Genomic DNA, 13798 nt, shown 5'->3' on the forward strand with positions numbered 1-13798 from the left:
GAATATTGCAGAGGAAATTATCTGTTGAAATACAAGAGACTTTTTGAATTCCTTCGGCCTCCTTTACCTTATATGCCTTTAAAGATGGAGCCCAACTGATGCAGTGTTGTTGGTCAGGCCAGCACCAATATTGATATTTATAGTCTCGTGATCTGTAACTTTGTACTGGTTTGGCTGACGGTACGATGTCCAAACAAGCAAGGTTACAATAGTGAACTTTATCAGGGGAAAAGAAATAGATGCTAACGTAACGTTTAACACTGCTGCCAAACAAACTGACTGCTGGCTGTTTTAATTAAAAGGCTCTAGTTTTTATACAAACAGATGCTATCTTGTCTCAACTTTAGTTTCAGTACGATACTTCTCAAATGTCTAACTAGAAGCAATAAAAAGAAAAGATTAGAGTTAGCATGTTGCTTCTAGGGAGAGCACAAACCAAGTATATCTTCTTTGCTAGATATTGTCAGTTATCTGGATCAGTGATCCATGATCTTTCACACTTCAAAGGCTTGTAAGAAAATTCTATCACCATAAATAATGATACAGTAGGTCCAAATGTATGCTCCCCATTTTATTTTATTTTCAGAACAATTTCAACCAAATGCACAACCCAGATTCTTACTGGATAAACCTGAGGTAGATGAGGAACCATCCTGATATAACTGGCCATAAAGATCAGTCAATTACAAACCAAGACGTGAATTTTTGAAATTTTGTCAATGTGTAGATAGTGATTTTGGATTTTTCAAACTGATCCAGAATTAGTATATTGATCGAGATCCCCTCCAAAATTGAATGGCAGAAGGTCTATCTTTGGTTGAAATTTTGTCTAGAACCGTTAAGTACTTTAGACGTAATCCTGCTAACAGACAAGCAAAAATTTCCTCCTCCGCGGGGGTAAAATTCCAAAATATAATAAAAACAATTAAATCAATGTCTGGATAAAAGATTATCGCACAGCAAAGCATTTTCATTTTTAGACCCATTTTGTGTGACATGACCTATTGCCTAAATATAAAAAATAGACACTTATTGCAAAAGTCAGTTATGATTTATTAGACGAAAAAGCACTTAAAACTTAATGCGGAATTCAACTGCAGTGTCCCATGTCCTCTTGTGGTGGAATGTGGTACTGCAAGACTAGACTAACGGGTACCACATAGCTTGAGTTTACATTTTTGTAACTGTGTGCTGTAAAATCAAATAGCACATGACACATTGGGTCCTGATTGGTTCATCATGAGTGGGCTGACTCCACTGACTGCATACATTGGCCAGTGGTGTGGCCACATTATGATGATAAGCAGAACTGTCTGGTACGATGTTGGTAAAGCCAATAAAAATGTTAATTTCATGGCCGGTTCATGGAACAGTCAGCAACCGGACATTTAACTTCATACAACAACAAATATACATGCTTGAGCAAAAAACAAATATCACTGTTTGATATTCTCACCCATTCTATTAAAGTGCTCTGCTACCAGTACCTCATCAAAACTACATCTTGTGGTAGAACTTGTTAATGGGATCTGTTGCAATTCCACGTTTCTTCCATTGGATGGCGATAATATGACTCAACCATGTAATCCTTCAAATATTTAATCAAGCTTTGGTTAAACAAGAATAAACTAAAAACACAACAAAAGCACAGAATATGGAGAATAACAAGGAATGGTTGAAAGGTGAAATGACCCATTGCACAAAATGGTATCGCAAGTCCGAACTAGCTGGGACTGGCTTGTTAAAAACGAAAAAAATACAATAACAATCACCATAACCAACAGGTTGTTAAGCTGTCGCTAAAAGCGCGTCAACGATGTCAAAGATGAATTCACGAAGCCTGTTGTTGATCTTGACTTTTGGACCAGTAGTAGCTTGTAATAAACAAATATACACTAGAAACAGATACAAACATACAACACATTGGAAAAATTGTCAACCTTTCATCAAGCAATAACAACAAAGCACAAACATTTGGACATGCTTGTCAACAATCGGTAGCTAAAACATCTTAAACACATCTGTATACAACAGTACAAACACAATGTGTATTTATTTATTGAAGCTTCTATGAAAGATGGTCATTCTACCTCAAGTCTGTTTTCTTTTATCCAGACACTGTGTTGCGCACCTTCATTGCCTCAGAAGTTCACCCAGTTTTTACCTCGATTTGTTGTTTCTTATCGGATTTCGTCTGCACCCCTTTTCATACACACACTCTGCTTCCTTTTCTTCATCCTCCGTTGGCCTCTATTGGCCCACAGCCAACCCTTTTCCCATAAGCGGTCCCCTCTCTGGCCTGAGACGCACAGACCCATGTGTGCGCTGAACCTCCTTCAACCCTTCAACTTCTCAGGCTCAATGCGCCGCTTATCGCATCTTTGATCAGCACGGGGTTGTTATGACAGTTTATCTTTCCCAGCGGTGCGAGTAAGCGCGGTGTGTGTGTGTGGGTCTATTCCTGGATGTTGTTTTGAAAGGAGACTGGCTCGTTGCGCTCCTTGAGCAGCTTCGTGATAGCGCACCGATGTGGGAGGGACGGTTCGCTTGGCCGGCCAGCTGTGCAGGAGCTCATTTGAATACATGTGTGTCCTCATGTGCCTATGTGTATGAGTGAAGACTCACTTTTCTCCTGGGTCAGGTTCTATCATCTGTAGTTTAAATACGATGAAATGCAGACATATCAAACAATGACGGATTTCCTAAAACGTTACTAACAATGATGTACGATTGTTATGAAAAAAACCTCCTGACCTTGTATTCGACTCTGCGCTTGCAAAAACTTTGCCCTATCGCATTGATAACCACAGCTGGGTTGAAGGTCATTGTGAGATATTTTTCCAACAACTGTTACATAAGATGCACAGATGTCATGCAATCTTCACAAATTGTTGGTTCCAGCTTTCCTCAAGCACATACCACTACATCCTGACCACCAACTCCCTGCATGTCTCTTCTGTCAAATAGTGAGCATACATCTATCTCTATAGAGATCTAAAGCTTGACTGGAAGACGACTGTGAATGAAATAGCCATCACTTCCCTCTGGCCTGACATCCTGCTGTGTTCTCTCCTTCTGGAGAAGGTACCATTTATCACACTAGCTGTAATCTGGGAAGGCTATGAGACGAAACATCTGCCGAAGCCGGTCAGAGTGTCTGGAACGTTGAAGTCCTGTGGTAGAATTGGGGTGCAGGGGGTTCGTAGACACGTCTATGACCGGACTCCTGTGAGATATGACAATCGCAGTCTTTGAAGGACTATTAGAGCAAGTCACAGGCTGCCAGAAGCTGAGGCCAAGGCTGTAGAGTTCTGTTTGGCCCCAGTGTAAAACAGTCACAGGACAGGGATTCTTTACCTCATGGTGACGGTGTCAAGGTTTAAAGAACCAAAACACGATCTTGCTGAATTACTGGGCTTTAAACAGTAGATGTTAGAAAAGTTACTACAGGGCAAACTGACTGGTGTTAGTTATGCGTTCATAGCGATGTTGGTTCTTCCTATCAGGGGGGAGGGGGGCATACAGGAAATTGAATAAAGCATTTGAATTAATACTATTTTAAACCGCATTATCAATTAAAACTAATAGTACATGATCTACTATACATAGGGCCTCAGATTTTCCTTTTCCAAATTCTCTTTCAGGGTTTACCCATTTCTGTCACGTAACAACACTTTCATTTTTGTTTCATCGCCTTTCCCTGTTTTGATGACTTTACTGGCCATTAAACTTCTCGAAAATTGTACTAAACCTGTGAAATAGGGTTCATAGAGTCATCTACTCTTGTTTAATATTTGATATGCTTCAGATGATTTACGTAAACAGGGCGATTACGCAGAAATCACGCAACATTATGTCGCAAGAGCAATGTTAGCCACACTTCTAGACCCTCAGAAACCCATTTAACGGGATAATTCCAATGGAAATGTTTAATATGGTCCCAAACAATATTTGACATATTTGATTTTCACATTCGGTCACCGGTTTTCCGGTGAAAAATGGCGCGTAAATGTGTAATTTTTTTTGTCCAAAACATGCATGCGAGGCATTTCCATGTCATGTTGAAGCCCAATTTTAAATAAAGAGAAGGGGAAAAAATTGTCATGGATTTGTCTGTTTCAGATCATGAATTCCAATTTTTCTGTCCATTTTCTGCGTTCATAGAAAATCGTAGGGCCTATATACATGTCGTAGAAATGAAATACATTACAAATTATTTAGCCATAGACCAAAAATTTGATATTTCATGTATTTCATTCTTCAACTTTTAACTTCTTTACAAATGAATTATTATGAAACTTTGGCCCTTGGTTGAGATTTTGAACTTATCTTGCATCTCTTTCCTTTGCAGTCCTCAACGGGCCTCCAATGTCTGTAAAGAAGGAGCGTGAAATGGAGCTGCTTGTTCACCGACGGGAGCAGCGCAGCGGAGAGGTCATCTGCATCGACGACTAGACCACACACGCACACACGCACACACTCACACATACACGTCTGTGCAAAGATACGTATTTTGATTCCTAACGAGAGAAGGTTTACATTAGCTACACCAACTCACTTCCAGTATTATGATTCAGTGACTGACAGGGTGAGAAGCCCACGAGTGATTGTAGTCACTCCTGTGTTTAACCCTTTATCGGGCTTTGGAATATACTTTGACATTTAAATTTGTAATTTCATTATTGAGATAAACCCAACAACTGAAAAAAATTTAAACAAGAAGGATCCAATTTTATCAAAAAGATTTGCCAATTGAAGACTTGCTGTTAAAAAATGACTGAATGTTTTTAAGCTAATGTTGAACCAAAAACTACAAAATCCAGTATTCTTACTGTTCACTCTGAACAAATTAACCTTAAACTTGCTGGATGTTGTCACACAGTGTTAGCATGTTAGCATTTGGGTAACTGTTTGGTCAGCCAAGTCCTAATAACATCTCTAAATATGTTTCCTATTGTTTTATCAACACAATTGATGCGTTTGAGTTATAACCACACACTTTACTGAAGACAATAGTGACTATGAGCTAGCTTGAAATATGCTAGGTTGGCGCGAGTAACAGGAAAATGTGGAGCTTTTTTGGAGAGGGGGGGGTGCAAGAGGGAAGCTGAAAAGTTGCTAACCTGGCAACATTGAGTTGGTCTAAAAAATAATTGCTTGAAATATTCCAAAATAGTCATTTTTAAACATGCGCAATTAGCATTTAGCATTAAAGCTAGTTCAGAGTTTATATTTAAGATTTATTTATATAGCGCCAAATACAAGAAAGTACTTATCATAATAGCATTTTAATGAGTAGTATGTTCATAATTCTAATACTAAATATAAGAATATGGACACAGATTTGTTTGAAGCCTTTAATTTTTACTAAAATGTATACAAGAATGATCTAATTTGATCAATTTAAAAGGTTTTGTGCAATTAAAGATTTGAAGTTAAAAAGTGATTAAATGTTGAACATTTTTTAAGCTAATGTTGAACCAAAAACTACAAAATTCAGTATTCTTACTGTTCATTCTGAACAAATTATCCTTTAACTGGCTGGATGTTGTCACACAGTGTTAGCATGTTAGCATAACTGTTTGGTCAGCTAAGTCCTAACAACATCCCTTTAAAAAAAAAAAAAAGCATTGGTTTACTATTGTTCTAACAACGCAATTGTTGCGTTTGAGTTATAACCACACACTTCGCTAAAGACAATAGTGACTATGAGCTAGCTTGAAACATGCTAGGTTGGCGGTAGTAGCAGGAAAATGTGGAGCTTTTTTGGAGGGAGGGGGTGCAAAGGGGGAGGCTGAAAAGTTGCTAACCTGGCAACATTGAGTCCATCTTTAAAAGTTAGTTGCTTTAAATATTTCAAAATAGTCAATATTAAATGTGCACCATTAGCATTTAGCATTAAAGCTAGTTCAGAGTTGATAGTAAAGTAAGATTTATTTATATAGCGCCAAATACAACAAAGTACTTATCATAATAGCATTTTGATAAGTAATATGTGCATATTTATAATACTAAATATGAGATTTATTTGAAGGTCTTTAATTTTTACTAATTCATAGTTAACAAGTTTTGACTTGAGTGCCCCACGAAGGGTTAAACACACAAAAATGGCACAGGAGTCGACTAAAGTTTAACTCCCTAAAAACCCATGCACACAAGCTCTTATTGTGTGTCTTCACCCCCCCCCCCCACCACCCCACTCCCCCACCCACACACACACACATACACACTTTACAGTGTAGCCTACACATGATTTGTCTCATAACTTCTTGTGACCTCTTTGCGTCTGCCTCAAATCGTTTGACTCTAGACTCTATCACAAGCGGCCTCCTCACGCAGGCCTCATTCTCTAGGGATGCCTCTAACACACACACACACACACACACACACACACACACACACACACACACACACACACACACACACACACACACACACACACACACACACACACACACACACACACACACACACACACACACACACACGCGTGCTAACCTCAATCCAAGATCCTTGTTAGATCTCTCCGTAGACTTCCTACTCCTCGCCTTTGAGAGAAAGCTGCATGTGTAACTGAATTAATTTCTCCCATTGCACTCCATTGCCCCTGAAGCATGCTCCGATCACAATAATGCTGTCGAGTTAGAAAAAAATATATAATACACAACTATCAGAGGTTTAAAGCTGTGCCTGAAGTCGTTCCAATGTGGTTTGCGATTCTTGGAGAGAAGCTAAAACTCTTTTGTTGACCTTACTTTTTCCCCTCAATGGTACAGATTGATCTCACACACAAAGACACGTCCATCATCATTTCCTCCCAGTTCAGCTTATCCTGTACAGAGTTTTCCAGGTATTTTCAAGCTGTGGTCAAGAGATCGTCATTATTTTTCAGATACAAACCTACTACGACGAATGTTTTTAACGTCAAAGTCAGTGTTGAGACGAAACATCCGACATCCACCCGACCTCAGCCTCATATTTTACACCTTATTTCTACGACTCCCTGTGATATACTTTTGCATATTTAAGCAGCCTCATTCGTGCTCTTGTGTTTTTACTCACGCAAATTCTGAGTATTGTCGTCGTCGTCGATGTTGCTGTTGTTGTTCTTCTTCTTCGCCGTCGCTATTCGAGAAAGAGCTTCTACCAAAAGAGACAGTTTTTGGTCACACTTTACTTGAAGTTTTATACATAAGGCTGACGTTACGCTGTCATTATTTGTCATTCGCATGAATAAGGTGTCAATAAGTGTTGTTCACTAAATTGTGACCTTTGGAGCTATGTTGGCATTTTTTGAGTTAGGTGAAAGGATCTGGTGGTGTTAGGGTTAGGTAGGGTTACGGGTTGGGTAGGGTGAGGGGTTACGGGTTAGGTATGGGTAGGGTTAGGGGTTACGGGTTAGGTATGGGTTAGGGTTATGGGTGAGGTAGGGTTAAGGGTTGGGTATGGTCAGGGTGATGCTCCACATGTGGCTCTTTATGTTTTAGTTTTGATTATTATTCCCCCAGAGAACTTTAAAATGGTGAAACTTTGAACCCCTTTTTTACCATTTTCCTTGGGCCATTTTGCAACTTCCTTTGTCCCATTTTTGTCCATTTTTAAAAAGTTCTGCCACTTTTTTCAGACTTTTGCTTCCTTTTGCCAATACATTTTTCCTTTTTTTGTCCATTTTTGCTACATACCACCTGTTTCCTCTTTTTTGACACTCTTGACTGCTTTTTGCCCATTTTGGTCACTTTTCACCCTTTTGTGCCAGGTTTTTGCTACTTCTGGACCATTTTTTGTCACCTGTCATTCATAATTTGTGACTTTACTTACCATGTCTGCATCCACTTGCTCGTAAAAAAAAAAAAACATAGCTAATGGGACAGGCCCACTTTGGGTCGACGGCCCACCGGGACGATGCCCGGTATGCCAGATGGCCAGTACACCCCTGGTTAGGGTTAAGGTAGGGTAGGGTTTGGTGCATTGGTTATTTTTTCTCGATGAACCCCCCTGAACAGTTCTGGACCGTTCAGTTTGGAATAGGGAGTCAGGGTTAGGGTAACGAACGACACCTTATTCATGCTGATGACAGGTGTCATGTCATAATAATGACAGTAATGTCAGCCTTTATGTATAAAACGTCAAGTAAAGTGTTACCTTTTTTTTTTTTTGTAACCAGTCCTCCTCTTCGCTATGTTTGGTTGAGGACGTGACACATCAAATGCAGAAAATACTGCTTACATATATAGAAAATAGGTTGTATGTAGCCCGAAATCTTTCTATAAGCAAGAAGAAACATGTAGAGATACAGTTCGCATTGAGAAAAATCTAAGCTCGAAACCCCCACTTTATACACTGACTGCGCCATTTAAAAAACGCCTTAAGAAACATAGCGAAACAATGTCAAGTCATTCAAAATGGACTAATAACCTGATGTCAGCCTGTTAATCAGTTTTATGTGAAATGAAAAAGGTTAATTTAATCCCACAAACTTTACCCCCCAAATGTGCTACATTTCAGATGAAGTTTTTAGTTTTTTTTTAACCCCTGAGCTACAATGTAAGACAAAGTAAAACAGAAAAAAAAAATATCAAAGAAAAATTGAAACCAACAACAAGCACTTATTTCTTTAAGTCTGACGTTAGTTTTTCCTCTTTCCAGAATATTGTGTTGATCTCGTGTCATTGTGTAGCTACTTAGTGTCGCCGATCAAACAATGAACGGCCCGATCTCTTCTTTCTTTTATTTCATTTTTTTTTTTTTTTGGTTTGTTTGTAATAAAACTAAATGAAAAAAACCTGACTCTTAATCTTTTCATTTCCTGAAGTGGTCGAATTGCAGTTTCCATTTTGCTTCCGCAAGGAAAAAAGAAAGTTCCCATCATTTAGTTCTAACATGTGATTTCTCATTAAAAAGTCCAATATTAGCTCTTTAAAGATCATTATGAGAAACTATTGTAACTTAAAGTGGTTCATAAATAAAGACCAAAAACCAATGTCCACTATCGAGGACTATGTTTTAAAAAAGGAGCCTTTATTGACAATGTCTCGGTGTGTTGGAATAATGTTAGTCCTCTAGTGCAGGGGTTCTCAACCTTGGGGTCGGGACCCCATTTGCGGTCACAAGACACTGGGAGGGGGTTGGCAGAGGCCTTCGCGAAACCAAGAATATTTTTTTGAACAATCTGAGCCCATTTTGGCTTTTTTAAACCATTTTTCTGCAACTACTGCATCTTTCCATATTTAACCTATATATCATTTTTTCTTGCCATATTTTTGCTCCTTTTAATGTATTTTTACTCCTATTTTTGCCATAAAATATCAGTGCGTTTCTGCACATTTTTTTTTTCCACTTTCAAGCCATTTTCTGCACTTTTAAACCCTTTCCACCACTTTTCCCACCTAATGTCAGACATGTTGACCCATTATTGTTACTTTTAACCTCTTTTCACCATTTTTTATGCTTATTTTTGCCAATTTAACCACATTCATGATTTTCTATGCCCATTATTTGCCAGTTTAAACTAATTGATCCTACTTTTTCAATTTAATTTCCCCAATCCCCTCCACCCCCACCCCCACCATTTTTCCCAGTTTTAAGCCCATATTTGACACTTTGAACTCTTTTTACCACTTGTTCTGTCCACTCTGATGTGCAACTTTTAACCAATTTCTGTGGTTTTTAAAATCCCATTTCATCACCTTTTCCATCATTTTTGGTCACTTTTAACCAATTTCATGTCAGATTAAAGTAACGATTTACATCTTTACGAATCCATAGTACTTTTCTCGCCTTCATTTTTGATCTTCAGTGAAAATGAAAAATGAGTGCTGACAACAAATACAAAAGCAACATTTTCATGGCCTAAACTTTGACATTTTGGACCACAAAGGGACTTAAGGCTGGTGAGTGTATGTGTGCTTGTGTGTGTGAAGGGAGGGACGTTGCATGTTTTTCCTCAGAAATGTTAAGCTGTGTGATTCAGATTCAGGAAGTGAAAATTTAGACCAGCCCTGCGTGCGTGTGTGTGTGCGTGAGGACATTCATGGGGTTTGCGTGGCGTGTGGGTTTGGTGACTTTCTTGCTGCTGACGGCGAAATATGAGGTTGGACGTGGAGCAGGGACGACAGATGCACAGAGATGAAAGAGGAAATAGACGAGGAAATCAAACAGGATATAGAATGTCTGCAAATGTGAAGGCTGGCATTAAGTCGAAAACAGTACGTCCCGTGCACCAAAGCACAGAGGAGTGTTGTGGTCCGTCCACATGAAGTGGGTTCTAAACAGGAGTGGGAGTTAGTGCTGAAAGCCAGGGCTAGAAATACACTGCAGCATGTGAGCAAATGGAAGGAATTTCCACTTTAAGAACAAAGTAAATAAAATGTTTGAGGAACAACTGTGACTTCTTTAGAGCAGTGGTTCTCAACCTTTTTCAGCCCGTGACCCCCAAAATAAAGCCTCCAGAGACCGGGGACCCCCACTGTACCTGAAGGTGGTTGAACACAGACATAAACATTGAAGAACAGTCATGTGGAGACAGGTCCATCTATAAGGGGGAATAAAGGGGAGAGATTTTTGGGGCTCATCCATAAAGTCAGTAAAATTATGGTTCATTGTTCTATGAATCTGTGATAACCACATTTATTTATTTATCTAAATAATATCCACTGTTATCCATGAAGTTTATTTGCTTGATAGTATATAATCATCTTTAAGATGTAAATCCTTGTTTTAATCAGAAATAAAATGGGTTAAAAGTGACCAAAAATGGTGGAAAAGGTAATGAAATGGGATTTTAAAAACCACCGAAAGTGGTTAAAAGTTACAAATTAGAGTGGCCAAAAACAGACAGAAAAAGTGGTAAAAAGGGTTCAAAGTGTCAATATTGGAACAATAAGTAGGAACAATTAGTTTAAACTGGCAAATAATGGGCATGACAAATCATAAATGTAGGCTAAATTGGCAAAAAAAAATAAGCATAAAATTTGGTTAAAAGAGGTTTAAAGTGACATTGGGTCAACATATGTGACATTAGGTGGAAAAAGGCTTTATAAGTGCTGAAAATAGCTTGAAAGTGGAACGAATGTGCGTAAAAGACATTGAAATTTGATGAAGTGGCAGAAATGGGAGTAATGTAGCAAAAATGCATTAAAACAAGCAAAAATATGGCAAGAAAGAAAAAGTGATGAAAATAGGTTAAAATATGACAAGTTTGGTGTAGTTGCAGAGAAAGTGTAAAAATAAGCAAAAAATGGGCTGAAATTGTTCAAAAGATATTCTTAGTTCCTTAATATAAGGGAACTGGAGACCCCCTAATGGTGTCTCACGACCCAAGGTTGAGAACCCCTACTTTAGAGGACATCAGGATTCCTGTATTACACTGAAATTGAGGTTTTAGTGTCGCATCATTTTCAAACAGCCTAGTTTTGTGTGTGTGTGTGTGTGTGTGTGTGTGTGTGTGTGTGTGGTGTGTGTGTGTGTGTGTGTGTGTGTGTGTGTGTGTGTGTGTGTGTGTGTGTGTGTGTGTGTGTGTGTGTGTGTGTGTGTGTGTGTTGTGTGTGTGTGTGTAACCTGGAAGCTGCTCCATAGAAAGTGGCTAATAGTTCCTCTCCATGTTTCCACAGACTTTTGCTTTTTATAGTTTTTTTTTTTTTTTTTTAGCCGAATGCAAATGAAAACAAACTGCTAAAGCACCGTCTCCTCCAACCATGCGAGCAGGTGGGAGTGCGCTCTCAGTGACAATGTGCTGGCAACAGGCTGAAGCTGGACATGTTGCTTCTAAATGTTGATATTGGATCCGGGCGTTAAAATGCTTTTTGTTCTACATTTTACTGCCAAACCGTGACCCTCACCATCCATCACTCAACTCTACTCCTGCAGGTTATTCCACTCTGTGCTAACACACAAGAGCCAAACAGCTTCAATGGAAATGCACTTAAAAAAGCACACGATAACTTCACGTGATAATTAGCCGTTTCGCGGCTAATTAACATTTGAAACTGATAGCCATAGCCTTACCAACGCAGTCTCAAAATGACTATTTAAGAGTTCAAATAACGCAATCTAAGAAGGAAGGGTCTTAACTTAATCGAACAAACACGTTTATCAACAATTATTAGCGATAGAATTAGCTAATCTAACGGTTTACTCACGATAGCAGCAAGACATCATGGGAACTTGATAGTTCACTCATTAAGCCAGCAACTGCACTTAGTTACCACAGATGAAACCCATCCATAGCTTAGTTCGAAATGGCACAAACTCAATAAGAATATACTGTCAGCTATATACTTTAAGTATGATTAGGATGATGGGTGTTCCAACTGAAGTATACCTCAAACTTTCCCAAGATGCATTTCAAACCTACAACGAAAACCACCTGAAGCACACTGAGGCTAAATATATCCGATGATTCGCCACCTTTGAAAGTTCTGAAAGTATTTTAAGTGAGAAAGTGACCAAGTGGAATATCAACATGTGCTCATTTGATCCATAAAACTCATGGAATTACATTTCTTGCCGAAACTGACCAAACTTGCGGCTAACTTCAAAACAAGAGCCCTGGAAGACCAGAAGAGATGCTTTTGTTTTGAAAAGGGGATGTTTGATTTTTAGCTTGAAGCCGGTCCCAAGACGGTTTTACGTTCCGCTCGCAATGCATCATGGGGCTGTTGAGTATGACGAGTGTGCCCACCGTGCATACTTAAAAAATGTCCCAATATTGTATACATCCAGGTGATTTTCACATACTCAATCTTTTCATACAATCTAATGTGAATGCGCTACACACTAATTTTGACGTCAGACTTAGTACGAGTACTACGTTAGTATGCGATTTTGAACACAGCCAATGTTTCAGTTTGTTTGCAACTAGTTACGGTGCCTTAATTTAACAGAAAGCACAAGTTGCCTTAAAGGGGGCTACATCTTGCATAAATTACCTGTTAAAGTCAACCCTCAATCATAGAATCTCCCTTTTTGGACAACTGCGAACAAACGGCTACAAACACAGCTAGCACAGCAGCAATAATTATTAAAATAAATTAATACAATAGCTCAACGCTGCACAGAAACATGCCATGATGTGTACAGGTGGTCAACAAGAAGCAATTAAGCCAGCTCATAAGTACAGAAAGGGTTAAATTAACTTTGTATCTTTGTAGTATATTAATAGTCACTGTTGGCGGGAAAAGCAAGAGCAATGCTAAAGCTAGCTAACACAAGCTGTTTTATGACATAGTGCTTGACATGGTGACACAATGTTTGATGTTTATCAGAAAACAAAGCTCGGCCCAATTACTCTTTTACAAGTCTCACTTCTGCATCGAGTCGAATGCGAAAATGGCAATTTATCAAAATAAATGCATCTCTTGGCTTTTTTGATCCAGCATACTGCTTTCAACGGGATGTGCGTGTTTTTTTGATTGATTCACATGAGGTTTACCATTTGAGAGAAGCCTGGGAGCTGTGTCTCAAACGTGGGAAGAATGTAATTTTTTGGAACGCATCATCAGTAATGTTTCCTTTGAATGAGGGGGTGTTTCTGCTTTTCCAACACTCGACACCCTCATCAAAGGTGGCCAGCTACAGGGTGATCAAGCCTAAGCCTGCGTACCATAATTCTCTCCTATCTGCAGCTTTTACAAGCCTCACTTCTGCATCGAGTTGAATGCGAAAATGACAATTTATCAAAAATAAACAACTCGTAACAAACATGAAAATAACATACATGTCATTATTTAAAACTTTATTCGTACCGGTCCGCAGCCTGGTGGTTGCTGACCCATGCTGGAGAGTTCTGATTTCATGCCCG

At 38.9% G+C, this 13798-nt stretch overlaps 1 protein-coding gene across 1 annotated transcript in view; it reads left to right on the plus strand.

The window, feature by feature from the left end:
• chd3 (chromodomain helicase DNA binding protein 3) overlaps positions 1-6230 on the plus strand; it is a 69449-nt gene extending 63219 nt beyond the window's left edge. Inside the window, exon 40 of the mRNA XM_028474596.1 lies at positions 4352-6230. Coding sequence (XP_028330397.1) covers positions 4352-4455 — 104 coding nt within the window. The 3' untranslated portion in view covers positions 4456-6230. The remainder of the gene's footprint in view (positions 1-4351) is intronic.
• Positions 6231-13798: the final 7568 nt, after the last annotated feature.

The sequence above is a fragment of the Gouania willdenowi genome, chromosome 18 (assembly GCF_900634775.1).
Source record: "Gouania willdenowi chromosome 18, fGouWil2.1, whole genome shotgun sequence".
NCBI lineage: Eukaryota > Metazoa > Chordata > Actinopteri > Blenniiformes > Gobiesocidae > Gouania > Gouania willdenowi.